Source organism: Salvelinus fontinalis, chromosome 13 (assembly GCF_029448725.1).
Source record: "Salvelinus fontinalis isolate EN_2023a chromosome 13, ASM2944872v1, whole genome shotgun sequence".
In the NCBI taxonomy this organism is placed as follows: domain Eukaryota; kingdom Metazoa; phylum Chordata; class Actinopteri; order Salmoniformes; family Salmonidae; genus Salvelinus; species Salvelinus fontinalis.
This window is the reverse complement of record NC_074677.1, coordinates 52,459,641-52,485,307: the sequence shown is the minus strand read 5'-3', so window position 1 is coordinate 52,485,307 and position 25,667 is coordinate 52,459,641. Positions and strand designations below refer to the sequence as shown.

Here is a 25,667-nt window from a genome sequence, read left to right as displayed (position 1 = left end):
ATGAAATGAAGCAGGATCATTAACTATCATCATCCTTCTGTTTAATCTGTTGCACTGTAATACAGATGTTTGACTAATGTGTAATGGATATACAGTTCAAGTCGGAAGTTTACATACACCTTAGCCAAATACATTTAAACTCAGTTTTTCACAATTCCTGACATTTAATCCTGGTAAAAATTCCGTCTTAGGTCAGTCAGGATCACCGCTTTTTTTTAAGAATGTGAAATGTCAGAATAATAGTAGAGAGAATGATTTATTTCAGCTTTTATTTCTTTCATCACATTCCCAGTGGTTCAGAAGTTTACATACACTCAATTAGTATTTGGTAGCATTGCCTTTAAATTGTTTAACTTAGGTCAAACGTTTCAGGTAGCCTTTCACAAGCTTCCCACAATAAGTTGGGTGAATTTTGGCACATTCCTCCTGACAGAGCTGGTGTAACTGAGTCAGGTTTGTAGGCCTCCTTGCTCGCACATGCTTTTTCAGTTCTGCCCACAAATGTTCTATAGGATTGAGGTCAGGGCCACTCCAATACCTTGACTTTGTTGTCCTTAAGCCATTTTGCCACAACTTTGGAAGTATGCTTGGGGTCATTGTCCATTTTGAAGACCCATTTGCGAGCAAGCTTTAACTTCCTGCCTGATATCTTGAGATGTTGCTTCAACATATCCACATAATTTTCCTGCCACATGATGCCATCTATTTTGTGAAGTGCACCAGTCCCTCCTGCAGCAAAGCACCCCCACAACATGATGCTGCCACCCCCATGCTTCACGGTTGGGATGGTGTTCTTCAGCTTGCAAGCGTCCCCCTTTTTCCTCCAAACGTAACGATGGTCATTATGGCCAAACAGTTCTATTTTTGTTTCATCAGACCAGAGGACATTTCTCTAAAAGTATGATCTTCGTCCCCATGTGCAGTTGCAAACCATAGTCTGGCTTTTTTATGGCGTTTTTGGAGCAGTGGCATCTTCCTTGCTGAGCGGCCTTTCAGGTTATGTTGATATAGGACTCGTTTTACTGTGGATATAAATACTTTTGTACATGTTTCCTCCAGCATCTTCACAAGGTCCTTTGCTGTTGTTCTGGGATTGATTTGCACTTTTCGCACCAAAGTACGTTAATCTCTAGGAGACAGAACGTGTCTCACTTCCTGAGCAGTATTTACATTTACATTTAAGTCATTTAGCAGACGCTCTTATCCAGAGCGACTTACAACTTGGAAAGTTCATACATATTCATCCTGGTCCCCCCGTGGGAATTGAACCCACAACCCTGGCGTTACAAGCGCCATGCTCTACCAACTGAGCCACACGGGACCGTATGACGGCTGTGTGGTCCCATGGTGTTTATACTTGTGTACTATTGTTTGTACAGATGAACGTGGTACCTTCAGGTGTTTGAAATTGCTCCTAAGGATGAACCAGACTTGTGGAGGTCTACAATTTTTTTTCTGAGGTCTTGGCTGATTTCTTTTGATTTCCCCACAATGTCAAGCAAAGAGGCACTGAGTTTGAAGGTCGGCCTTGAAATACATCCACAGGTACACCTCCAATTGACTCAAATTATGTCAATTAGCCTATCAGAAGCTTCTAAAGCCATGACATCACTTTCTGGAATTTTCCAAGCTGTTTAAAGGCACTGTCAACTTAGTGTATGTAAACTTCTGACCCACTGGAATTGTGACACAGTGAATTATAAGTGAAATAATCTGTCTGTAAACAATTCTTTGGAAAATTACTTGTGTCTTGCACAAAGTAGATGTCCTAACCAACTTACCAAAAGTATATATAGTTTGTTCACAAGATATTTGTGGAGTGGTTGAAAAACAAGTTTTAATGACTCCAACCTAAGTGTATGTAAACTTCCGACTTCAACTGTATACTACGCGTTACCTCTTATTAAATCAAGCTACAAGATCATTTTAAACAAAATATTTAATCAAAGAATAATCAAGATGGGAAATAAATAAAAATGGTTATGTGCAAGATTGTAATAAGCCACCACCTTTATGCACATGGGCAGGCTGCTATGAATCATCTTAATTCTACCTATAGCACTGAGGTAAATCTATCTCCCTGTGTGGGAATTTAAAGCGATTTCCTTTGGAATGACAACATAGAAATAGTATCTATTGGATAATAAAACAAAATTCAACATGTTAACATTTAAGAGATCAATAAATAATGATTAAAAAGGGAATGGCTGCTAGCAGACTCCTCTGAAATAATGTATACTCTTCCAGAGTTGAAAAATGTGTACCATCTCTTCCAAAGTCTAAACCCAATATAAGATGCCCAACGAAAACTTCTTTGGCTGATGACGTTCCTATTGTGTAAAACAAGAGCCGCATTGAGCAATGCCCAACATACTTCAAATAAGTAAATTAGAAGCCTTGACATTTTACAACGGAAAGACTGTTTAACAAACCAGTTCATGACAGTATGTTCCAGTACTATATAATGTTGCCTCTGGAAATGTCCAGGACGTACATTACCTAAAAGCATGAGCACTTTGAGAGTGACGCGGAGTTACTGTGACAGAAAACAACACATGACAAGAAATAAACTACGACAATGTTTAGTCTCAGGTAATTATCCATCTTATTTGGATGGGATAGCTACACTTTATCTATCTGGTGCTATTCTACACAGGATTTTGCCAGTAGTTTATCTTTGGGGGTCTGGGCCAGGACCCTTATTGCTTGAAAACACATCAGAGATTGATAAGTGGATAGACAGGAAACACTCATTTAAAGGGTTCAATGCCTGTGATTAAAGGATGAGACCAGCCAGAGAGAAAAATGGAAAGTTATTCAGGAATGTGACATGATATATATAGCGGTAAACTTCCAGGTGTGTTCTGATGGATTGGCAGAGGGAAGGATTAGCGAAGGTCGCTCTCATCATCCTGTATTTGTTTCTTGATCCGAAGTAACATAGTGGTGTTCCACTGATCCAATCTTGAGATGGAGTCAAAGTCTTTCACCTGTTAGAGAAGGAGAACTGGTTTAATGGACAAACATAATTTAAAACATGTTATTCTGTCATCATGGAATGGCATGAGAAAAACCTACCGCATCAGTGAATGCATCCACATCATGTTCTTCATATGCATCTAGAAGTTTCTGTTCAAATTACAGCAGAAGACATTTTATTGTACACCGTCACAATACTTATCACTCATTAAAAATGTGTCATGTTTGCTTTTATATCCACTCAGATTTAAAGCCATTCAAAGAGCTGTTTAACTTAGAAAATAAAGCAGAAATACAAAAAACACAAACATAGTGACCCATGATTTAATAATAGACCTACCTTAACCAGTTTGCATTCTCTAGCGTCTGAGAAGACTGGGAACATTTCCTCATATCTCTGTACAGACAGCTGACGGTAGACAAGAGATCAGGGCAAAGTCAAAACTACTACATAGAGGCAAAGTGTTGATGTGTAGGTAGGAGAAAATAAAGACTCACCCTTGCATTAAGCATGTCCACACAGAAGTGACAAAGAGCTGCTTTGAAGAAGTGGTCTTTAGCGCCATACTTCAACAGGACGCTGTCCATTGCATAAGTTCCGATCTAAGCATCACACAAAAACAAACTCAGAAAAAGGTAATTGGGAAAGCCCACTATAGCAGTTAATCGGTAATTTAATACACATGCATGGTTAAATACACACCTGTTCATAAATTTCAATGGCTTTTTGGTACTGTTCCAGTTGGGCAGCATAGGTGGCCACTTTCAAAAGGCACTTATTTGCAGCACTACAATTAGATTGGCAGGAAAAGAACCAGTTCAAAAGACATTCACAAAACACTAAAAGAAATGTATGAAAAGTGGGATGGATTAGATCAATAAAACCATAAGGGATTATGCCAGAACATTGAAACACCTGTTTGACTCCTCCCCTTTGTAATAATCTGCTGCCTGTTCATAGTGAGCAATGGCCTGTGGATTAAAGATGAACATTTACTAGTCATGGCCTCTCATTAATATCAAAGGCTGAAATATGTGAAAGATCGATTTAAAAAAACGGCACATTACAGGATACAACACTATAATGCTCTGGTAACTGACCTTATCAACGTCTAACAGCTCACTCTCGTAGATCTCAGCAATAGATATGTGGTGTTTGGCTGCAATGGTGAAACGGCCCTGCAGACCAGAAGAGGTGGAATAATGATCAACACCATACAGCTAGTGCTCCTGAACACTAGGCACAATTTTACTATCATTGAGCAGGCTTGATATTTAGTTATCTGTTACACTGTGTAGTAAATGCAGAAATACTCCTAGCTTCTCACCATGTCTGTGTAAATTTCAATGGCTTGGTTCAGGCAGTTGATGGCCTCTGTGGAGATGAAAAGTACATTCAAATGGAATCAAAGCCACACAGGAATCACTGTTTACCTTGGATCTTCAGTGTAGGATTCTAATAGGGCAATGGCCACCAACCGGTCGATCGCCAAACATTTCTGTCAAAAATCCAACGATAAGCCTTGTGTTCCTATTTTTTTTATTGGTCTCGGGCTGTTGGTGGTAGGTGCAGCCAATTCAGCTGCCCTGTGCGCCAGGTAGGCAAACTGTTGCCATTTCATGTTTCTGAAGGTACAAACTCTGCCTTCCCGGTGGGCCTGGAGAGGAAATCAAGTGCACTATGCCATCCATGGCCAATCAGATTGCTCAGATGACGGAGTCTGCAGTAACGTAGCAGGCATAAAAGAAATCTACCGCAACATTTATACAGTGAGATTTCAAAACGTTTAAAACCATGACTAGAGAGACTGTCAACGAATACAGCAAAGAGCTGCTGTTTTTAATGAGTGAGTTCATGTTTAAGTTCTTACTCAGCACTGTCAACACCTTCTAGTCAACACTTATAAGCCATAAAATGCACGTTCTTTCTATTTCCACTCAGCGCTACAACAAGCAGTGCAGCAGTAATGAATGAGTAGGAAAGTGTATCTATAGGTGTAACAGTTTAACTTTACATCGTCCCCTCGCCCCGACACAGGCGCGAACCAGGGACCCTCTGCACACATCAACAACTGACACCCACGAAGCGTCGTTACCCATCGCTCCACAAAAGCCGCGGCCTCTGCAGAGCAAGGGGCAACACTACTAATAGGTTTCAGAGCAAGTGACGTAACTGATTGAAACGCTACTAGCGCGTACCTGCTAACTAGCTAGCCATTTCACATCCGTTACACTCACCCCCCTTTCAACCTCCTCCTTTTCCGCAGCAACCAGTGATCTGGGTCAACAGTATCAATGTAACAGTATAACTTTAAACCGTCCCCTCGCCCCGACACGGGCGCGAACCAGGGACCTTCTGCACACATCAACAGTCACCCACGAAGCGTCGTTACCCATCGCTCCACAAAAGCCGCGGCCTCTGCAGAGCAAGGGGCAACACTACTAATAGGTTTCAGAGCAAGTGACGTAACTGATTGAAATGCTACTAGCGCGTACCCGCTAACTAGCTAGCCATTTCACATCCGTTACATAGGCATTGTTATTATTATTAGCGGTTTGGATCTTTTTTAATATCTAGGAATATTTCACTTTCTCTGTTCATAAGAGTAACAACATGAATTTGTGCATGAGACAGAAATAATGCGGTGCGACTCGAGTTTCACCATTAGCTGGAAGACGGTGTCCCTTTTTGGTCAGTGTCAGTGGAGGAAAGGGGGGTCAGAGGGATGTTGAGAGACGGACCCTCAGTCTGCTGCTCTCTCCCTCCGCTGAGACTGACCATCAGATCCAGGCACCATCTGCCCAGTAAAATAAAAAGCAAATGATTTAAATGTATGCTCACTCAGCTGTGCCTCACAAGTAATACAACAATAGATATATTACTGGTGTGATCATATAGCGTACCTCAAATTTTGAAATATATATTTTTTTAATGTCCTGAACAACAATGCATTGGCAGGAAAATTCAAGCAAAGCTAGTATGTGGTGTTAATGTATTGGGCCTATAGCTTACTGCACAAACCTCATTGCTACAGTACTGTTTTTAATTGGTTAATGTTGCATAGGCTTACATTTTTTAAGTTGTGTTAATAAAAAAAATCAGAGGGGTAGATCTCGGCTTGCATTTTGACTCAGAAAGTGATCTTGACTCAGAAAAGGTTGGTGACACAGTGGCACACATTGTTCAACACTTGAGGATATAATACATTTTATATTTAATGTCTGTTCCATAAACCCAACTATAATTTTGATAATGCAATTGTAATCTCTTTAGTAAAAATGTGATATACCTTGTGGGTCTGCTTTTTTGAAAGCATTGCCTGCATTAAGTAAATTGATGGCTCCATCAAGTTTGTTGTCCATCTGCAGATGGAGGTGTGCTGCTTGGGAGAATGCGTTGCCAGCAGCTGGAACAAAATGTGAACCAATATTAGGTTGGTTACATCCAACACAATCCCTCGTGTTCTAAATATCCACTATAAAACTCGAACCAAATCTTACCACTCCAATTTTTGGCCATTTTGAACATGTTTGCTGCCTTCACATACATGTCACACGCTTCCTCATATTTCCGGGATGAACCTCTGGAGAAATACACAGATAATGCTGTTTAGACCTTACGAATACTACATATCAATACCAAACATGTTTGGCATGGCAATGAACTAACAAGGCAAAAAATCGATATAGCCAGGCTAGATGAAAAGGGAATATTTGACTGAAAACTCCCTGTGGCTCACAATTTGGTGTAGCATAACTAGCTATCCAACGTTACCGTCACCGTATATATAGTTATTCTTAGGTGAGTATTTTCGTAGGTCCATGCTTTGATGTTAAAATACTTATGGGATGGGGATTTGAATTAGTAGTAGCTAGCTAATACAAATCAAATAAACAAGCTAACTAGGATAGCTAAACTTATTAGGCACATACCCGAACAATGCCCCAAATCCTCGTGAGGATTTCCTCTTTTTATCAGCCTCAGCGATGAGAGCCAAAGCCTCTTTCTCTTTCCCAGAATTATCCATATTTTTTTTAAACAATGTATTATTCGTTAGCTCTGGAAATTGTGCGTGGTACTCAATGCAGAACACAGTAAGTTCTGTATTTACATTTAGCCACGCGTCACATCCGTTGTTATTATACAGTCACGTCACACTGAAGCCGGAAGTACAAATCAGGTGATCTGTCATAAAAACACGTGATGGTAGGCAGCACTGGGCGATTCGTCTGTTACAAATTGCTTTGCAACAGAAACCGTTTACTACAAACGGAAACCGCAAACGACAGTTTCTATTGGACAAATCCCATTTCGTACCATCTGTTTCGGTAAACAGTTTCCATAATGAATACGCTCCTGCTGTGATACATTGTTGTAGGAAGAATAATTCTGGATACATTTGTGTCATTGCGCGTATCACCGAAATATTACTACAAACAATGGAGGACTATCAACCACTCAGTTGAAGTTTACATAGACGTTTTGGCTTTAAATTGGATGCTAAAAAAAGCATAGTATACTGTTCTCATTGTGAGCAAAGCTTTTCCTACCATCACAGCAATATACGCTTACAATACCATTTGCGGGGGGAAAAAACACAGGTATTTTAGGATATCATATATACGTTCATTTGTGCAAAATTGTATTTGGTTATTTGACGGTTTCTCGTTTTTAAGAGCTTATCTGGAGCGCATGAACGTTAGACTATAACCCAAAGTATTTGATCCTTTACGGGTCAAAGGTCTCCAGCTGTTGATAGAGAAACAACGGGCGCCGTAATTTTATGAAGCTATTCACGTGGGATTCTTATATTTGTGTGAATGTTTTATTTTCCATATTCAAATTATTCTGGACTCTAGATAATTAGTGACTGGTTGGACATAATTGTTTATCTCAGGTGATCAACGGTCCCTAGTTTGAGACAGGTTCCTAAACTCCTGGGCTCAAACTCCTTGGCGGTGAAAATATTTTAGTCAGGAGAACATCTTGAGGTCATTATTCTGTTTTTATATATATAGAAAGGAAAATCTCAATGCATGCCAAAAATGATGGTGTATCATAATCCAACAATGTTTGCTGTGCCATTTTGAATGAGTTGTTGTTGTTACTGTGTAGTAGGCTACTGTTCGAGTTATATGGCAATTATTTGTACATCATAATATTTGGAAGCTATGTAACAAAACACAATTTAACCGAACACTGAGCAAAAATGTTTTTTATCTTCTATTCCAGTGATCTCCGACAACTCTAACATGGATTTCCGAGGGTACCCCCTGTCCAGCAGTCTGGCCCCAAATTTGAGGAGAAGGGGGGAACGGGGAGCAACAGGACTGGTTCTGGATAGGCGCAAGTCAACCGTTTGGAATTACTACATCCAGCTTAATGAGATGTATGTTGAGTGTAATATATGCAAGAGGCAGTTGTCTTTTCACAACAGCACTACGACTATGAGGGAACACCTTGTCCGCAAACATAATATACGCGACAACGCACCACCTGTACTTGATAACACAGCAGTGGCCGGGGCCCCGATTCCAGCTACATCACTCCAGCCAATGGCCCAGCCCGGATTCCCCTGCAACATCTCTACTACATCTGCCACAGCCAACACATGCATGTTCCAGACAGATTTGCACATAGTTGTAAAAGAGGAGCAGCAGGACGCTGACTTATCTCCTGAACAAGGGACGGCCAAACGTGCCCGAATCACATGTGCTCCTCCCCTAGATGTAGGAGGCGGTGCCAATGCAATCCCTGTCACCAGCCAAGATCTGGAACCGTCAAACTCAAATACTGGATTACTATACAGTGAGAACAACAACTTTGGTGATACCAACCGTAGTGGTATCACCACCAAAGAATCCAATGGCAAGCGTACTGGGGTTCTGACTGACCTAATATTGGAAATGGTGTACAGGGACTTGCAACCACTGTCTGTGGTGGAGGAGAGGGGATTTCGTCTTCTATTGAGCTGCTTAGAACCACAGTACCCAGTGCCGTCTCCCTCTCAGCTTGGCAGCCTTCTTTGGCATCACTATGATGTTCTGAAACGGCACCTGCAGCAGTATCTTCAGTCTGGCCTGGCTCCACGTTGCATAACACTTTGCACTGAGTACTGGCAGTCCGTAGCAGGTTGTGCGGTGGGAGCAGGTGGTCAGCTCTTCTTCACTGTAAGTGCACATTTTGTTGACAAAGACTGGCGCTTGGCCCGTTGTGTGTTGCAGACCTGTCCCATGCCCGATATCAGAGAGAAGATTTGTGAAAGAGGTTTCCTTCAATTTGGGGACACGCTGAAGGCAGTTCTCTCTGAATTCCATCTTCCCCAGAGCTCTGTTTTCTGTGTTGTACATGACACTCCCAGGATCTCAGAAGCCAGAGGGACTGACAATATGGGAGTCCCGAAAGAAAAAGTTAATCGTACTGCTGGACCACACCAATCACCTCAGGATCTCCCAGAAGGCTGGGTAGCGTTACACTGTGCAGGGGAAGCCCTCAAACTCTGCATCCAGGACGGACTATGGATGGAACCTGTCAGACAGGCTCTTGCGGAGGCCCGCAGGATTATCTCACATTTCCAGCATGACGCACCTGCTGCCGCCGCTCTGATCCACAAGGCAGAGGCGGCGAATAAGGCAGGCGCTTGTCTAGTGCTGGATGACCCGGGGCGCTGGGCAACTGCTATCGACATGTGTGAGAGTCTGCTCGAGCTGAAGTGGGTGGTGAGCTCAGTTCTCGAGGAGCAGAAAGCTGCTCCAAATTTAGCGGACCACCAGTGGCGTCTCCTCCAGGAACTGGTGCCAGTACTTAAGACCGTGCGCATCGCTGCCTCATTCTTGAGCGAGGACATCAATTTGTCCATCTCCGCCCTTATGCCGTGCCTGCATGGCGTATCTCGTGTCCTAGAGCAACACATCGCAGAGACCAGCTGCCCTGTGGCTCGGGGAGTAATGGAGACGGTGCGGTCAGGGATGGAGCGACAGTGGAGACTGGGTGAAGAGGAAGCCTTACTGGACAGCCCTGCCGTCCTCTCCTCATTCCTGGACCCGAGGTTTAAGGAGCTGCGCTTCCTCAGCCCACATGCACGTAGTAGGCTGCACGACAAGGTCAAGGAACTATTATCTGCTCAAGCACAAATAGAGGTGGAGGAAATGAGCAGAGAGTGTGACAGAGGAGGCGAGGATGAGGATGGCGAAGAGGGAAGGGAAAAGGAAGTGAGGAATCGGGGATTGGATCACTCACAGTCAACCATCGCTCCTCTGGATTCACCTGTGTCCTGTGAATCAAATGAAGAGGGGGACATTATTGTGCTGCAGCAACAGTTAAAGAGGCTGTCCCAGACTGCCCCGTCACAGGTCAGTGGAGAGGGACTGGGTGAAGGCTCGAGGTGCAGTGCTAGAAATGGTCCCAGGAGAGTAGCAGGACTGTCTAGCCTGTTAAAAGGAGACCTGCAGCCCCCTGCTTATAGGCAAGTGAGTCATGTGGCCAAAAGCATGTACGACATACTGCTTGGAGAGGATCCCACTGAGCGAATGCCTGAGATCCACCAACAGCTGGAGAACTACATTGCAGAGCCGCTGTGCAAACGCAGCCTGTCACCTCTCCACTGGTGGCGCTCTAAGGAGCATCGCTTCCCTGCCGTGGCCAGACTTGCCCGCACATTTCTGGCTATCCCTGCTACTGCTGTCCCTGCAGACAGGGCCTTTGCTCCTAGAGAGACTACTGTTGCTCAACGCAGGGCCATTCTGGGGCCCCATCATTTAGATCATATTCTATTCCTTCACCAGAACAGCGACTATGTGGAGAAACTGATGGGAGGGTCTACGGGGCAAGAAGAGAGGGGCAGTGACAGGAATGGAGCCAAGCAGACTCTGTATCAGTCTTTAGTGTCCTACGAGAGCAAGGCTTGGGTGGGAGGGGAGAAGTTGTGATCAGTCTACATACCTTATTTTCTAAAGTAAAGAACTATGTTGTGCATAGGCCTCTGAGAAAAGATCCATCCATTCATGCCCAAGATTTATCTGACTTCAACTCATCTAGGTGAAGAGTTTGAAAAATCAACGACAAGGCAAAGCAAATAATACAGCTACTGGACTCAAAAGACACACTCGTGTGGCGTCTGTATTTACATGTAAAATAGTGTCTGGCCTACATATCTACATTTGAGTTGTGATTTACATCATACATCGTTGTAAAGTGCTTTCAGAAATATGTAGCCTATGTGTAAAGGTGTGAGAAGTTGTAGATGTACGGTCACTCTTGTTGAATGGCAACAGAAATGCATGTTATTCTTGGTTTGCATAAAGTAAAAACACTGGTTCAGATGAGAAGCTTGTACAGTAATTGCAGCATGATGTCGATTTAGAAATGAGAAGCGTCTCAAACACTAACTGTGAAAAACTGTTGTAATTAAAGGAATGGTTGAAAACAACATTGTTCAGACAAACACATTTATTTTAAAACACCTGAGTGAGACAAGTTTAACTTTCATCAACACTCACATAGAGGACATGCCAGTCAGGTAAAGGCCGTACACTTCCTGAACTAGTGGATTGTTCATCAAGAATTTTAACTTAAAGAACATAACACAAGATCCAATCCAGAAGTGTTAAACTCAGGCCAAAACTGTTTGTGAGGAGCGGGCCACAGTTCAGTAAATACATTCTCTGTTCTCAGCTGCCCAGGATCTAACCCTGATTCATATTCATTTTTTATAACCAATTGTCAATGTCTTGTAGTTGTATACAAAGAGTAATAACTCCAATAATAACTGAATTCTTTTACAATGGATTATTCAATTGAGCATACCAGGCAAACTTTGGCTTTCATATTGACACAAATGTAATTAAAACCAAAGGACATTTTAGCAAGGATTTCAGGTTGCTTAAAAAGAGCATGTTGTTTAGAAACTTTAGGACAATGTGAACCAACAATAACAAAACCAGTTGTCCAACAACAGAGAATGACAAAGGAACATGAATGCAACATCACATAAAGTTCTAAACCTTATAGTAAGTAGGGTGTTTTTTGGAGAGAGAAAAACATGTCAATTGTCGTTGCTTTCTATAGTTAAACATTATTTTTGAAGTGATTTTCAATAAATACCTGCCAATATGAATTCATAGTGAGTGAATTTCGGTCATGTGTAAGATTTCGACGTATACTTGACATGTCAGTAACTGAAACAGTCCTGTGCTCACCACTATGTACTATAGAGGATTCCTCTCGTACAGTAGTGTAAAGGCACCTTGGCAGAGTCCTGACCTGGATCTCCTTGATGAGGGTTGTCTGCAGGGCAGCCCATAGGCCAGACATACCTAGTCAGCCACTCCCTCTCCTGCTGCCGGTGGGTTTTCATATGAGCACTACGACTCTTCACCTTGTCAAATACCCTGGAGGGGGACAGAATTATACATGTCAGTACGATGACGTGAGAACGATCAAATGTGCTCAGAAATAGAGGGGGGTCAACATGTCATCCTGGATTAATTAACCAAGGGAATGCTCAACAAGACAAAAATGTTTTGCGATGTCATTGCGATGTGTCCCTGGCATCGTTTTAGTGAAGTTCCACTGACCGCCCACACTCTCGACAGATGTACTCCAAAGCACCTCCTGTGGTAGTCTGCTCCTCCGGTACCCCTTTAGTCCTGTTCCCTGGTTTAGTAAGTGTCCTCCTGGGCCCTCTCCTTCCCACATGGTTGTCCCCAGAACAGCCAGGTGACTCCATCTGCTGATATACAGGAAGTGGAAAATATTTCACTTGAAAATATTGTCCGACTTGTTTGACATAGTCAGTCAATCTGTTTCTGTAAACCTACAACTGTTTGTACTGTATAGGAGGTTTGATACATATTTTACAATACTACATAATACTTTACTACACTCTACACAATAATATACTACACACAATACTATGCTATACTACACCATACACAATATTATACACTACTACACACAATACTATACTACACCATACACAATACTATACTACACTAAACTCACAGGCTCTTCACCAACTGCTTCCTTTTTGTCTGATCCTCGACCGCGTTGCTTGAACTTCTTGAGCTTCTTCATCGCATAGTAGTACTCCACACACTGCGTCACGGACTTAGTCTGTAACTTCAGTGTGAGACAACTGTCAGGTCAATGCCATTTCTTCAGTCTTCCTTCTCTGTCTATACCCTGTCCAATGGCAGCACGACATTACAAGTATACACTGAGTGTACAAAACAGGAACACCTGCTCTTTCCATGACATAGACTGACCAGGTGAAAGCTATGATCCCTTATTGATGTCTCCTGTTAAATCCACTTCAAATCAATGTAGATGAAGGGGAGGAGACAGGTTAAATAATTTTAAGCCTTGAGACAATTGAGACATGGATTGTGTATGTGCCATTCAGAGGGTGAATGGGTAAGACAAAAGATTTAAGTGCCTTTGAACGGGGTATGGTAGAAGGTGCCAGGCTTCACCGGTTTGTGTGAAGAACTGCAACGCTGCTGGGTTTTTCACGCTCAACAGTTTCCCTGTGTGTATCAAGAATGGTCCAACACCCAAAGGACATCCAGTCAGCTTGACACAACGGCATTTGAGTCAACGGCATTTGAGTCAACATGGGTCAGCATCCCTGTGGAACGCTTACGACACCTTGTAGAGTCCAGGCCCTGACAAATTGAGGCTGTTCTGAGGGCAAAAATGGGGTTGCAACTCAATATTAGGAAGGTGTTCTTAACGTTTTGTACAGTCAGTGTATTTGGGCATATTATGATTCTCTTACCACACTGTGAATAAGCTGGAAGTCCTTCTCATGGGTGAGCAGCGCTTTACGAAATAGTTTCTTCTCTTGAGGACTCCAATCATCTGACCCTGTCAGCCATAGGTTTTATGACAGTTTTGTGACGAGAAGTTAAAGTATTAGTAGCATGTATGGCATGGCTTGAACTAAACATGTCAACATCAAAGAACATAATTGAATAGTCTTGAAATGTGCGTCAATATTCATAACTCGTTTATCTTCATTCCACTTTTCAGAGTATCAAATTGGGTACCTGGGTAGTGATAGTCACACAAAGGGTGTGTTGAGGAACGAAAGTCTCCCCTGACTAACAGTAAATCAAGTGCAGCCTAGGGACACAACACACAACGTATACCATAAGTTGCCCTGAATCAACATTGTCTTCAATTTGAGCTGAGCTCAGGTACCAACCATACTGTTGTACTGCTCACCAGAATGTCTCCCTGCACCTCATGCAGACAGTGGAGGGCCAGCTCTGTGTTGGTGCCCCCTCCTGGCAGCACGCTGGAACAGCACAAGTCTATCAGTTCAGTCACTGGAAAAACAGTCAAGCAGACAAGTCATCTCTCACATTTCATGTCGATATCAGGTCTAGGTTGAAGATACCCAAGTCAGGACAAGAGAATTCTAATATCCCATAACTCTTTGCACGAATGCGGAAGAATTCTAAACAATGGGACCAGCAATGCGAGCTAAAATTGCTGGAAGTGAGTTTCAGCAGAACAGAAATTTCGCCATCAAAGTGAGAAACGTTGTGAATTTCGGCTAACTACTCAGCAAACACATAGCATAACTGCTTTACTGTCATTCTATTCATTTCAAAGTTTTAAAAATGATCTACAGCAACTTTATTACTTGATTCCCCGACCGCGGGTCATTTTTTCAATGCTAATCCTGTAGAATGAGCAACGGCGCTGGTCCCATGAATTTGTCTATTTTCAAACTGGAATTATTATGTTATCCTAACCTGCATATATTCAACCTAGTATCAATTGTACTACCAATACAGTAGCTCATACCAATATATAGTACAACTGTGTGTGTGATCGTTAAAAAGAGAAACACACCCCCTTTTTGTGTTTCCACGTTGCTAGATATGTCTCCCCATGGAGCCCAGACAAGCTGAGCAGGGTGCTCATCATATAGCATTAGAAGCAGGTTACGAATGGGTGGGATCTCAGCCTGGAAAAGTTGGCCCACGTTGATTCTCCTGGAAATCAAACAGGCTCCTTATACAGTGCCTTCGGAAAGAATTCAGGCCGCTTTACTTTTTTCCGCATTTTGTTACGTTAAAGCCTTATTCTCAAATAGATACAAATCCACAGGAATCTACACACGTCACCCCATAATGATGAAGCAAAAACAGATTTTTAGAATTGTTTGCAAATTTACACACACACACAAAAAACGTATTTACATAAGTATTCAGACCCTTTGCTATGAGACTCGAAATTTAGCTCAGGTGCATCCTGTGTCCATTGATCATCCTTGAGATGTTTCTACAACTTGGAGTCCACCTGTGGTAAATTCAATTGATTGGACATGATTTGGAAAGGCACACACCTGTCTATATAAGGTCCCACAGTTGACAGTGCATGTCAGAGCAAAAACCAAGCCATGAGGTCGAAGGAATTGTCCGTAGAGCTCCGAGACAGGATTGTTCGAGGCACACATCTGGGGAAGGGTACAAAAACATTTCTGCAGCATTGAAGGTCCCCAAGAACACAGTGGCTGGCCTCCATCATTATTAAATGGAAGAAGTTTGGAACCACCAAGACTCTTCCTTGAGCTGGCCGCCTGGCCAAACTGAGGAATCGGAGAAGAAAGGCCTTGGTCAGGGAGGTGGCCAAGAACCCAATGGTCACTCTGACAGAGCTCCAGAGTTCCTCTGTGGAAATGGGAGAACCTTCCAGAAGGACAGCCATCTCCGCAGCACTCCACCAATCAGGCCTTTATGGTGGAGTGGCCAGACGGAAGCCACTCTTCAGTAAAAGGCACATGACAGCCTGCTTGGAGTTTGCCAAAAGGCACCTAAAGACTCTCAGACCATGAGAAACAAGATTCTCTGGTCTGATGAAACCAAGATTGAACTCTTTGGCCTGAATGCCAAGCATTACTTCTGGAGGAAACCTGGCACAATCCTTACTGTGAAGCATGGTGGTGGCAGCATCATGCTGTGGGGATGTTTTTCAGCAGCAGGGACTGGGAGACTAGTCAGGATTGAGGCAAAGCTGAACGGAGAAAAGTACAGAGAGATCCTTGATGAAAACCTGCTCCAGAGCACTCAGGACCTCAGACTGGGGTGAAGGTTCACCTTCCAACAGGACAACGACCCTAAGCACACAGCCAAGACAACGCAGGAGTGGCTTCTGGACAAGTCTCTGAATGTCCTTGAGTGGCCCAGCCAGAGCCCAGACTTGAACCCGATCTAACATCTCTGGAGAGACCTGAAAATAGCTGTGCAGCAACGCTCCCCATCCAACCTGATAGAGCTTGAGAGGATCTGCAGAGAGGAATGGGAGAAACTCTCCAAATACAGGTGTACCAAGCTTGTAGCGTCATAACCAAGAAGACTCAAGGATGTAATCGCTCCCAAAGGTGCTTCAACAAAGTACTGAGTAAAGGGTCTGAATACTTACGTAAATGTGATATTTCAGTTTTAAATTTTATAAATTAGTAAACATTTCTAAAACCAATTTTTGCTTTGTCATTATTTGGTACTATGTGTAGTTTGATGAGGGGGGGGGGACGATTTAATCAATTTTAGAATAAGGCTGTAATGTAACAATGTGGAAAAAGTCAAGGGGTCTGAATACTTTCCGAATGCACTGTATATAGACAGACTGACTCTCAAGGATTGTAACAATAAAGCTTTGGCTGAACACACTTCAGAGAGAAACATACGGCTCTATGTTGACTACTGTGTCGTCCATCATCAAGGAGATTCCATCAGCTCCATCTGAAAAGCAGAAGCCATAAAACACAAAGTTCTTCATGTATTTCAGTGGCAAAACTCTGAACCTGGGAAGATACTTCCTAACGCGAAACAAACCCAAAGAGGCGGTGTAGCTGCTGGCCAGAGGAGGGCCGGGGTGAAGCCAAGGCACTGTGCTGAAGTACAGGCCGGTCCCTGGGCGTAGGGGGCTCAGCATGGGTGGGGGTGTGTAGGGAGGAGGCTGGAAGCTGGGGTTAAGCAGGTGGTCTGCCAGGTACATGGGGGAGCGTAGCTGACTGGGGTAGCCGCCTGCTGCACGACACCAGGGAGCACCCCCACCCTCCTCGCCTAGGAGCCTCCGTGGGGACGGCTGTGGGAGCATGGGGGGAGGAATGATCAGAGTCTTCATGAAGTCAAGACGCCGGCTCCTCTTTGACCTCCCTGAACCATTCTGAGGGTTCTCTGCCTGCCACACAACCAACCACAGGGGGGTTATCAGTGTACAAGTAATGATTTAAGAAGGCACTGACCGTTGTACTGATCTCTTTTGTCCTATACTTACATTTAGTGATGAAGGAGTATCAGGATCCGTCTTCGCAGAGACTGGAACTGAAACAGGGATGACCAAAGGAGACAGAGGCATGTCTTCTGTTCTAGATGGAGACCTCAGAGTCTGTGGTGCTCTCTCTCCAGGCTGCAGGAAACATCATAGGCACAAATAGACATACAGTCTGTAATGACAAAAGTTTGTACTTACAAAAAAGACATTTGTGCTTACTTGACATGTAATAAATATAGCTCCCCAAGATGACTAATGTTTAATAATATCATAATGTAAATAATAATATGGCTCAGTAAGCTGTTACCTCTGGAGAGTAAGGTTCCATTTTAAGAGAGGGTGCATATGGTCCACTTGAGGACCTGGCCTTGTAGCTCTGTTCTGTCTTGTGAGAGCTAGGGAATATCCTATGGGAAGAAGGCCAGCAGTTAAGAGGCCAATCTCTACTGATCAAAAATATAAACACAACATACAACAATTTCATTGATTTTACTGAGTTACAGTTCATATAAGGAAATCAATCAATTTAAATAAATTCATTAGGCCCTAATCTATGGATTTCACATGACTGGGAATACAGATATGCATCTGTCGTTCAGATAAAGAAAAAAAAAAGGGGGGGGGGGCCTGAGGATCTAGATAAATTGCAATTGTGTTTGTTGTCTGTAGCTTATGCCTGCTTATACCATAGCCCCACCGCCACCACGGGGCACTCTGTTCACAACATCAACAACAGAAAACCGCTCGCCCACACGACGCCATACACATGGTCTGCGGTTGTGAGGCTGGTTGGACGTGCTGCCAAATTCTCTAAAACGACGTTGGAGGCTGCTTATGGTAGAGAAATTAAACATTAAATGATCTGGCAACAACTCTGGTGGACATTCCTGCAGTCAGCCTGCCAACTGCACACTCCCTCAAAACTTAAAGACATCTGTGGCATTGTGTTGTGTGACAGAACTGCACATTTTAGAGTGGCCTTTAATTGTCCCCAGCACAAGGTGTAACGATCATACTGTTTAAACAGCCTCTTGATATTCCACACCTGTCAGGTGGATGGATTATCTTGGCAAAGGAGAGATGCTCACTAACAGGGATGTAAACAAATTTGTGCACAAAATTTGAGAGAAATCAGCTTTTTGTACAGATAGAAAATGTCTAGGATCTTATATTTCAGCTCATGAAACAGTGTATTTTTATTTTTATTCATCATTACCTGTCACTACACTGTTGTCCCTCTCCTGGCACACTGACATTTCTTCCCTGTACGGAGGAATATAGAAATATTATAAATACAGTATTGATAAACAAACTGGCAAGTGTTCAATTGTTGAGCACTGCTAGTAGTGCACATACCTGGAAGGTCTGACGAGGGTTGCTGTCTGAGCTAAAAGAGGCCATAGCCACCTGGCTTGGGGAGACGAGGTAGTGTGGCCGAGGACGGGGACGTCGGGGAGCCAGGAGAGAGGTGGGGCGAGGTGTGGGGAGAGGTGGAGCAGGAAGCTCTACAGCCCTCCCCTTCTTCCTACTCTCTCTCTTTCTCTTACTGTCGCTCTTTGTATTACAAGTCTCTGACTTCAGCACACTGTAGAGGCAGGGTAGGACGATGGCTGGTGGCGGCGGGATAGGTGGGACTGGGTTGGGCTTGTTTGGAAGACTTGAGCTTGAGTGGATGAAAACAGTGTTGGGAAACAACGTAGATATTACACTGGAATCTGAGCTTGCTGTTGTGTCAAAAGAGTGCAGCTGAGTGTTAACTTTGGGTTTCCCTTCCGAGTTCATCTGGCCATAAGTCGACTGCTCCTGCTTGGATGGAGAGTAGCTCTTCTCCGGGGACGCTGGCTTCACTAAACACTCTTGGTTACCAGCTTCACTACAGGGATGACAGGACAACATTTCTTCAAGCACTTGGAGGTCAGACACAGGGAAGTCAACTACACTCTCCCAGCCATGAGGACTTGGGCCATCCATTCCAGGAGGTAGTGATGGTAAAGTAGCAGTAGTGATGTTACTAGGCTCAGGGGCCCATTGGGGTGGATTTAATTCACCTGGGCACTCACTACAAGGACCTTTGTCAGACTGCTGCATCCAGGTGTCCACGACTAAGATAGGCCTTGACTGAGAGATGTTCTGCTCTGAGTAGTTGTTCAGTTGTCGGCCACTTGGAGGAGCAAACCCCTTGTAACTGTTGAAGCTGAAAAAGCCAGAGTAATCAGCAACCTTCTGTTGAGTGTCTGATGTCTGTTTGGGTTGGGTCAGGAACATGGGGGGGTAATTACAGTGAGCTGTTGAACCTCCCAAATATGCAGCACTATCCACAGGCTCCCACTGGGTAGTAGCAGAGTGGGCTGGGTGGGTTGGGTGAGAGGGGCTTTGGGACATGGGCGGGATGAGAGGGAGACCATGCTGAGAGATATAGTGGCGCTTCAGGGAGTGAGAATCACAGTAGCTCTTCTGGCACCCAGGTTCAGCACATCGGAACTGCTTGCGTTTCTGATGGGTCAACATGTGGCCATTGCTGCAGAGAGAGATGTTATTATTTTCATCAGGACATTGAAATGTCAAATGACCGTATCAAAAAACATACGAGTGTATAAAACATTAGGAACACCTGCTCTTACCATGACATAGACGGACCAGGTGAAAGCTATGATCCCTTATTGATGTCACATGTTATATCCAATTAGTGTAGATGAAGGGGAGGAGACAGGTTACTGAATAATTTGTAAGCTTTGAGACAATTGATACATGGATTGTGTATGTGTGCCATTCAGAGGGTGAATGGGCAAGTCTGAATATTTAACTGAAAGGGGTTGGGTAGTAGTGTCAAGAACTGCAATGCTGCTGGGTTTTTCACGCTCAAGAGTTTCTCATGTGTATGAAGAATGGTCCACCACCCAAAGGACATCAAGTCAACTTGACACAATGGTGGGAAGCATTGGAGTCAACATAGGCCAGCATCCCTGTCGAACACTTTCAACACCTTGTAGAGTCCATGCCCTGACGAATTGGGTCTGTTCTGAGAAATGTGTTCCTAATGTTTTGTACACTCAGTGTTATTGTTAATACAGAATTATTGCTTCTAGAGCGAGGGGATATGACTCACAGGTGATCATGACGTTTAAATGCTCGTTGGCAGATGGGGCAAACATGTGGTCTTTCCTGTTGGTGGGTCAGTAAATGTTTGTTGAGTGTGTTGGCTGTTCCAAACATCTTATGGCAGAGCGTACACTCATAAGGTGAAGACCTGACAGGTACCGTCAATGAAAATGGCTCCAACAGAGTGCCCTCTCCCACGATGACAGGACCAGAGGTGTTATCTGAAGTGATATTGCAGAAAAAGGCATATAGCTAAGCACACCTAGCCAATACTCAAACATAAAACTAACACAAATAGGGATGGCATTATCGTTCTTCAATTCATTACTGCTCACTCAGAGAGCACATTTATTTGGCTATTTTCTGCTACAACAACAACTCACCAATCTCCATGTTTCTATTTGGCTCACATCCCATCCAAGGCTCTGGGTGAAATGGGTGCGAGAAGGGCAGTGGTGGGTTGGGGGCGTTGAGGACGTCAACATCATCAATAGTGAAGTGCTCACTGGTAGAATGAGGGGGAAAACACCCCTTGGTGCATTCATCAGTCTCCAACATTGTCTCTCTTAATTAAGAGGCCTTGATACAGTATGTCTGCTGCTTTGCCATATCTGCAACCAAATGTAGTTACTTCCTTCATTGACAGTAACGTTAACGTTACACACAGTCATGTTGTCTAACACAAAATACAAGGTACCAGTCATTGAACAGAGTTAATTATTTGACATGTGTTAATTTGTAGGGTAAAGCCCAACAGCATGTAGAGTTGAGAGCAGTCTGAGCCTGTACTCACTGGGCACAGACTTCATGGTCTAGTTTTGATTTACATTTGGTTGAGATGTCAACTAACGTGAACGTGAAATGAATAAAAAATGTGTCACCATGTCATTGGATTTAGGTTAACAGTTTGGGTGAAAAAAATACGGTTGGTTAATCAATAAGCGAGCTAGCTAAAAGCTAGAAAGACGTGCTTGCTTGTTACAGTACTTACTGTTAGTTCCAATTTGTGAATGATTCGCGTCAAGTAGTCATTAGCTCGCTAAACAAATTGTGTTGTTTTAGCGATCGTTATTTCTTTTAAATCAGCTTTGACATACCGTTAGCTATCTGATTGGTTGGCTGAAAGATCTTCATCCACATGGTAGTAAGCAAACTTAGTTACTAAAACAGAATCACCTCAGAATTTCCTATGCTACTAGAGAGTAACAGTTAGCTAGCTAGCATTCAAGGCGAAGAAGTTGATGTTGTGGTCAAAGACAGTAACGTTATTTGTGGTGCTGTCATGCGAAAGCTAGCTATATATCACCAATTAGAAATATTTTTGACTGTTATCAGCCAATTTCGCTAACTAGCTAGTTAATAGTTTAGCAGGAACTCACCTCTTATCAATTCTACTCAAGTCATCCAGATATTTTCCATGGCAGGTAGCTAACTGCTAAAAACTGTAGGCCTACACTTCAATATCTGAATTGAGAGGGAAAACGGATGCCGACGGTTAGCCGTCTGTCTGTCTGTCTGTCTGTCCCGATCTGTCTCACACAGGCCTGACAGGGTGGGTGTGAAGTTCAATGACTGGTGAGGTCTCACAGCCAGGTCAAATATATGTTTTTTTCAACTAACAGCACTGCCACTACAGCAAGCCTCCAGCCTTGGAACGTTCACCAGATTGTTAATTTGATTTTCCATTCAATATTACAATGTTACTTACACTGGATGGAATGGATTACTTTTAATATATATATTAAATCCCATTCCCATCCAGACTAACTGTCGTCACTGGCTGGTGAAATCCATAGGCCTAATTGCCTTCCTATTTATCTTCTGGTTTGGCATAAGGGCTACCAATATCAGTACCATGTTTATCCTACACTGTACATTCTTATGTCTGAGCCCTTTCTTATTACCCTGTTTAGTAAAACATTGCAATCCTCCAACTAATCCCAACTGACATTTTGTCTGTGTTAGTTGCACTTGAACACCTGTGGTCAACACCCTCTGAGTATGTAACAGAGGCATCATAAGATCTGAGACCACTGTTCTGCTCACAATTTCCAGCTTTTTCTTCTTTTATTTTTTTAGAGGAAGTGAAAACACGTTTTGCATACTTTTACTGCAGACTAAGAGACTCACCAACACTTCAAGGACTGTTATTTGTTCTACAGGGCTAGGCCTACACACTCCACCATCATGTCTAGTGAGGGGATGAAGGACAAAAATGCTGAAACACTGGAGGATGTCAACATAGTCACAAAAGAGCTCAAGTATCTATATTACAAGAGGCTGCCCATAGAGAAACAATATGGCTTCCATTACTTTCACTCTCCCAGCTTTGAGGATGCAGATTTTGACAACAAACCGATGGTGATGGGTCAGTACTCGACAGTGAAGACTACTTTCAAATCTATTGTAAGGGCTCATGGGCCTATGGCACAGATATTTGCCATGCAAATGTCATTCTTTATATGGTTTACCGCTGCCATCATGCACAGGGAGGTAGAAGGACTGATCCCAGGCAATGCTCTGTCAGTAGACCCCAAAAATACCTTTGGTCACTTCAACTCTTTTGGAAATCCGGGCAAACTTTGGCTGTCGGAAAAAATAAATGTTTGAAATGAGGTGCAGGGACAGGAAATAAAACCATGCCAACATTGCAAATAAAGGAGTGGATGGAAAAAGAGAGGACATGAGAAAAGAGATAGAGGACTCTATTTTAACAAACATAACGCAATGGTAAATCTAAGCGCTGACGGTAGCGCTATAGGTTTGGGGTGTGTCAGAAATATTTCAGCTATTTTCACCACAGCAATTATAGGTGCAGTTGCTGGAGGTGGCGTGAAAGGGCTGGGTTTTGGTGAATAAACCAGTTGAGTTGTGGGTGTGTCGAGGATTGGCCCCTCACTTGCCAATCAGAACGTGCTCCATGGCTAAACGTTTGGTTACTTCAAGTTGTGTATTTTATATATTGCGTTGTCATCAACTCCAATTCATTAAATAGCCTGCCCCTTATTTGCTAAATATGTTGAACATGTTTGCAGTCCATATTGTTCTAATTGCTTCTATGTGGAAATACATTGTTAAATATAGGCTATAGCATTTACACTGATATAGAGGCTAAGCCTACTGTAACTTGCAGTCTGGACATGCCAAATGTAGTCAATAAGCAGTATTAAATTCACTAGGTTATTGATAAGGCCTAAAAAACAGTGTACGACTAATTCTAGTTGTTCAGGCAGGACACATTTCGTTTTTTCGGGGGGATTCCTGGGATGGCAGGGGTGGGGTAGATGGGGGAGGGTGAAGTGGCAAGGAGGGGTAGGTGGAGGGGGGCATTGTCCTGGTGATTGAAGGGCATTTAGGTTTGTAGTTGGTCATTTGTTTCAGTCCTTTCCAGACAGACAAACAGTTGTTGCTGGATAACTGTTGCTCTAGCCTGTCTTTGTACTGCTGTTTGGCTGCCTTAATTCCTGATGGTAGCTTTTTCTTGGTCTCTATATCAAATCAAATCAAATTGTATTTGTCACATGCGCCGAATACAACAGGTGTAGACCTTAACGTGAAATGTTTACTTTACAAGCCCATAACCAACAATGCAGTTTTAAGAAAATAGATTTAAGAAAATATTTACTAAATAAACTAAGGTCAAAAAAAGTAACACAATAAAATAACAATAACTAGGCTATATACAGCGGGTACACTCCGGCCAGAATGACTGAGGCAAATTCACAGGGTGAATAAAAGTCATTTTTGTCAAAAGTTGTAGCTGGTCGGTTTTGTTGCGAAGGGAACGCACATTGGAGAGGAAACTGCCCGGCAGAGGGGCACGGAGTCCTCGCCTTCTGAAACGCACTAGAGTCCCGGCTCACCTCCCCCTGTGTCTCCATTGCACAGTCCCATTGCTTTGGTTTAAAATCCGACAGTCGTATATATACTAATGATGACAGAATTTAATTCAGTAGCTCTGCATTTTTTTTTTTGCGATCCAAAAATGAACAAAGAAATAAGTAAACCCAACCACGATCATCGAACAAAACACCGTGGCTGCGACAACGATGTGTGTGCTCACCTCCGTCATCGTCAATACCTTATTTTCAAATCAATATGATATGAAAAAACGTGTCACTAGTGCATGCCTACTGCATATACCGTATCCATCTAGCATTTTGCCTTGAAGAGCTGGTGTTGATTTGAAGCAGAATGGATGACACTAAATTACAGTATGTATGGGATGGGAGGACAGATGGATTAATATATGTGGAGATATTGAGATATTAATGTGGATATATTAATCTATGGGTGAAGCTGCTAACAGTACTCAATCAAATACAATATTTGAGGGTCACTGGGATTATACATGTTGACCTTATTCATATACTTTTTTCCTTCTGTTTGATGCACCTAAACTGAAGTTCTCTGGTGGGCTCACATGTGCCTTTGGGCCTCTGCATGGCTATGAAGACAAGTCGCATGTGGTACTGAATAAAGCAGACAGGGTCGATTGCCAACAGCTGACGTGAGTGTATGGTACACACTGGTCACTTAAGGAGATACCTGTACCCCTTTTGTCCACACAAGGCAACCATGAATGTGATGATCGTTCTGCTTCGGACCACTTTGTGCTTTGAAGTCCGCAATGCACAATGCCGAGAACCCAATAGGTTGAAAGAAGCAGACGGCGTGAAGTTTTGTGCGTGCATATTAGAGGACAGTCACTATTATTGCGAGCACATTTGCGCGGGAGAGTACATTGATGCCTACCCACCCACTAGGCATGCATGCACTGGTTGAATCAACGTGGAATAGGTGTTGAATTGACGTCCATATCATCAACCGCGTCTCTTCCTTGGTTGTGACAAAGGGTTGCAGCCTCACTGTTTGGGACTACACCAAGAAAAGAGGAAGCAGATCCAAGTTCATGGCTGGAATCAAATATTGCCTCAAAGATGTGATGCAAGGTCTTTTAAGCTTATGGGGAAAAGACATCTCTGGATACTACTATGTGTGCTAGAGGTAGAGATCCTGTCACCTCGCCCACCAGACACTTCTACCCATTCCTAGGAATTGCTGTATGTAATTATCCTGAGGTTTGAGATCATGCAAGAAATGAGCGCTAACAGGAGAGTCTGCCAATCAAGACAGAGACTATGGCCGCATGATGATGAAAGGGTAAGTGTTGAAGGACTTTACCTGGCTGTGCTAGTTGGAAGCCCTCTACTTGCAGTGAGACAACCAATCAATGCAGGGAAACACCTGCTAATGAGGCGCTTGGCATTAAACTATGAGGCAGGGACTGTCGCCCCTG

The 25,667-nt window shown here is 43.2% G+C and overlaps 3 protein-coding genes, 1 non-coding gene and 1 pseudogene across 5 annotated transcripts; 2 read left to right on the top strand and 3 right to left on the bottom strand.

Annotated features, from left to right (window-relative positions):
* Nucleotides 1-1,246: 1,246 nt before the first annotated feature.
* On the bottom strand, nucleotides 1,247-1,323 carry trnat-ugu (transfer RNA threonine (anticodon UGU)). The gene has a single exon. It is a non-coding gene; the product is annotated as a tRNA-Thr (tRNA).
* Nucleotides 1,324-1,921: 598 nt separating this feature from the next.
* On the bottom strand, nucleotides 1,922-7,127 carry LOC129868975 (alpha-soluble NSF attachment protein-like). The gene is made up of 11 exons (XM_055943381.1): nucleotides 6,913-7,127; nucleotides 6,481-6,563; nucleotides 6,270-6,386; nucleotides 4,308-4,354; nucleotides 4,081-4,158; nucleotides 3,896-3,951; nucleotides 3,683-3,767; nucleotides 3,478-3,582; nucleotides 3,320-3,388; nucleotides 3,079-3,129; nucleotides 1,922-2,990 (listed from the first exon to the last, which is right to left on the bottom strand). The coding sequence occupies exons 1-11, from the start codon at nucleotides 7,005-7,007 to the stop codon at nucleotides 2,889-2,891; spliced, it is 888 nt and encodes a 295-aa protein (XP_055799356.1). The 5' UTR covers nucleotides 7,008-7,127; the 3' UTR covers nucleotides 1,922-2,888.
* Nucleotides 7,128-7,230: 103 nt separating this feature from the next.
* LOC129868963 (E3 SUMO-protein ligase ZBED1-like) lies at nucleotides 7,231-11,408 on the top strand. 2 transcript variants are annotated; one of them, XM_055943347.1, is made up of 3 exons: nucleotides 7,231-7,581; nucleotides 7,878-7,971; nucleotides 8,213-11,408. In XM_055943347.1, the coding sequence occupies exon 3, from the start codon at nucleotides 8,233-8,235 to the stop codon at nucleotides 10,906-10,908; it is 2,676 nt and encodes an 891-aa protein (XP_055799322.1). In that variant the 5' UTR covers nucleotides 7,231-7,581; nucleotides 7,878-7,971; nucleotides 8,213-8,232; the 3' UTR covers nucleotides 10,909-11,408. The 2 variants fall into 2 exon arrangements, with proteins under 2 accessions (XP_055799322.1, XP_055799321.1); XM_055943346.1 differs by lacking the exon at nucleotides 7,878-7,971.
* Nucleotides 11,409-11,432: 24 nt separating this feature from the next.
* On the bottom strand, nucleotides 11,433-21,915 carry LOC129868961 (zinc finger protein 541-like). The gene is made up of 16 exons (XM_055943340.1): nucleotides 21,748-21,915; nucleotides 20,752-20,979; nucleotides 20,376-20,589; nucleotides 18,626-19,787; nucleotides 18,486-18,532; nucleotides 17,577-17,676; nucleotides 17,273-17,404; nucleotides 16,828-17,176; nucleotides 16,680-16,734; nucleotides 14,843-14,985; nucleotides 14,207-14,310; nucleotides 14,029-14,104; nucleotides 13,758-13,846; nucleotides 12,983-13,099; nucleotides 12,556-12,710; nucleotides 11,433-12,369 (listed from the first exon to the last, which is right to left on the bottom strand). The coding sequence occupies exons 2-16, from the start codon at nucleotides 20,924-20,926 to the stop codon at nucleotides 12,180-12,182; spliced, it is 3,108 nt and encodes a 1,035-aa protein (XP_055799315.1). The 5' UTR covers nucleotides 20,927-20,979; nucleotides 21,748-21,915; the 3' UTR covers nucleotides 11,433-12,179.
* A 2,280-nt stretch (nucleotides 21,916-24,195) lies between these two features.
* LOC129868980 (syncollin-like) lies at nucleotides 24,196-25,380 on the top strand (annotated as a pseudogene).
* Nucleotides 25,381-25,667: the final 287 nt, after the last annotated feature.

What these genes read in the sequence shown, in the direction of transcription:
- LOC129868975 (XM_055943381.1), bottom strand. Translation starts at nt 7,007, where the DNA reads ATGGATAATTCTGGGAAAGAGAAAGAGGCTTTGGCTCTCATCGCTGAG. An exon ending in AGCTGTTAGACGTTGATAAG is followed by an intron (nt 3,952 to 4,080) that starts GTCAGTTACCAG and finishes TTTAATCCACAG; the next exon opens with GCCATTGCTCACTATGAACA. An exon ending in TGGATGCATTCACTGATGCG is followed by an intron (nt 2,991 to 3,078) that starts GTAGGTTTTTCT and finishes CTTCTCTAACAG; the next exon opens with GTGAAAGACTTTGACTCCAT.
- LOC129868963 (XM_055943346.1), top strand. Translation starts at nt 8,233, where the DNA reads ATGGATTTCCGAGGGTACCCCCTGTCCAGCAGTCTGGCCCCAAATTTG.
- LOC129868961 (XM_055943340.1), bottom strand. Translation starts at nt 20,926, where the DNA reads ATGTTGGAGACTGATGAATGCACCAAGGGGTGTTTTCCCCCTCATTCT. An exon ending in CAGCTACACCGCCTCTTTGG is followed by an intron (nt 16,735 to 16,827) that starts GTTTGTTTCGCG and finishes TCTGCTTTTCAG; the next exon opens with ATGGAGCTGATGGAATCTCC. An exon ending in AAGCAGTTGGTGAAGAGCCT is followed by an intron (nt 12,711 to 12,982) that starts GTGAGTTTAGTG and finishes CCTGTATATCAG; the next exon opens with CAGATGGAGTCACCTGGCTG.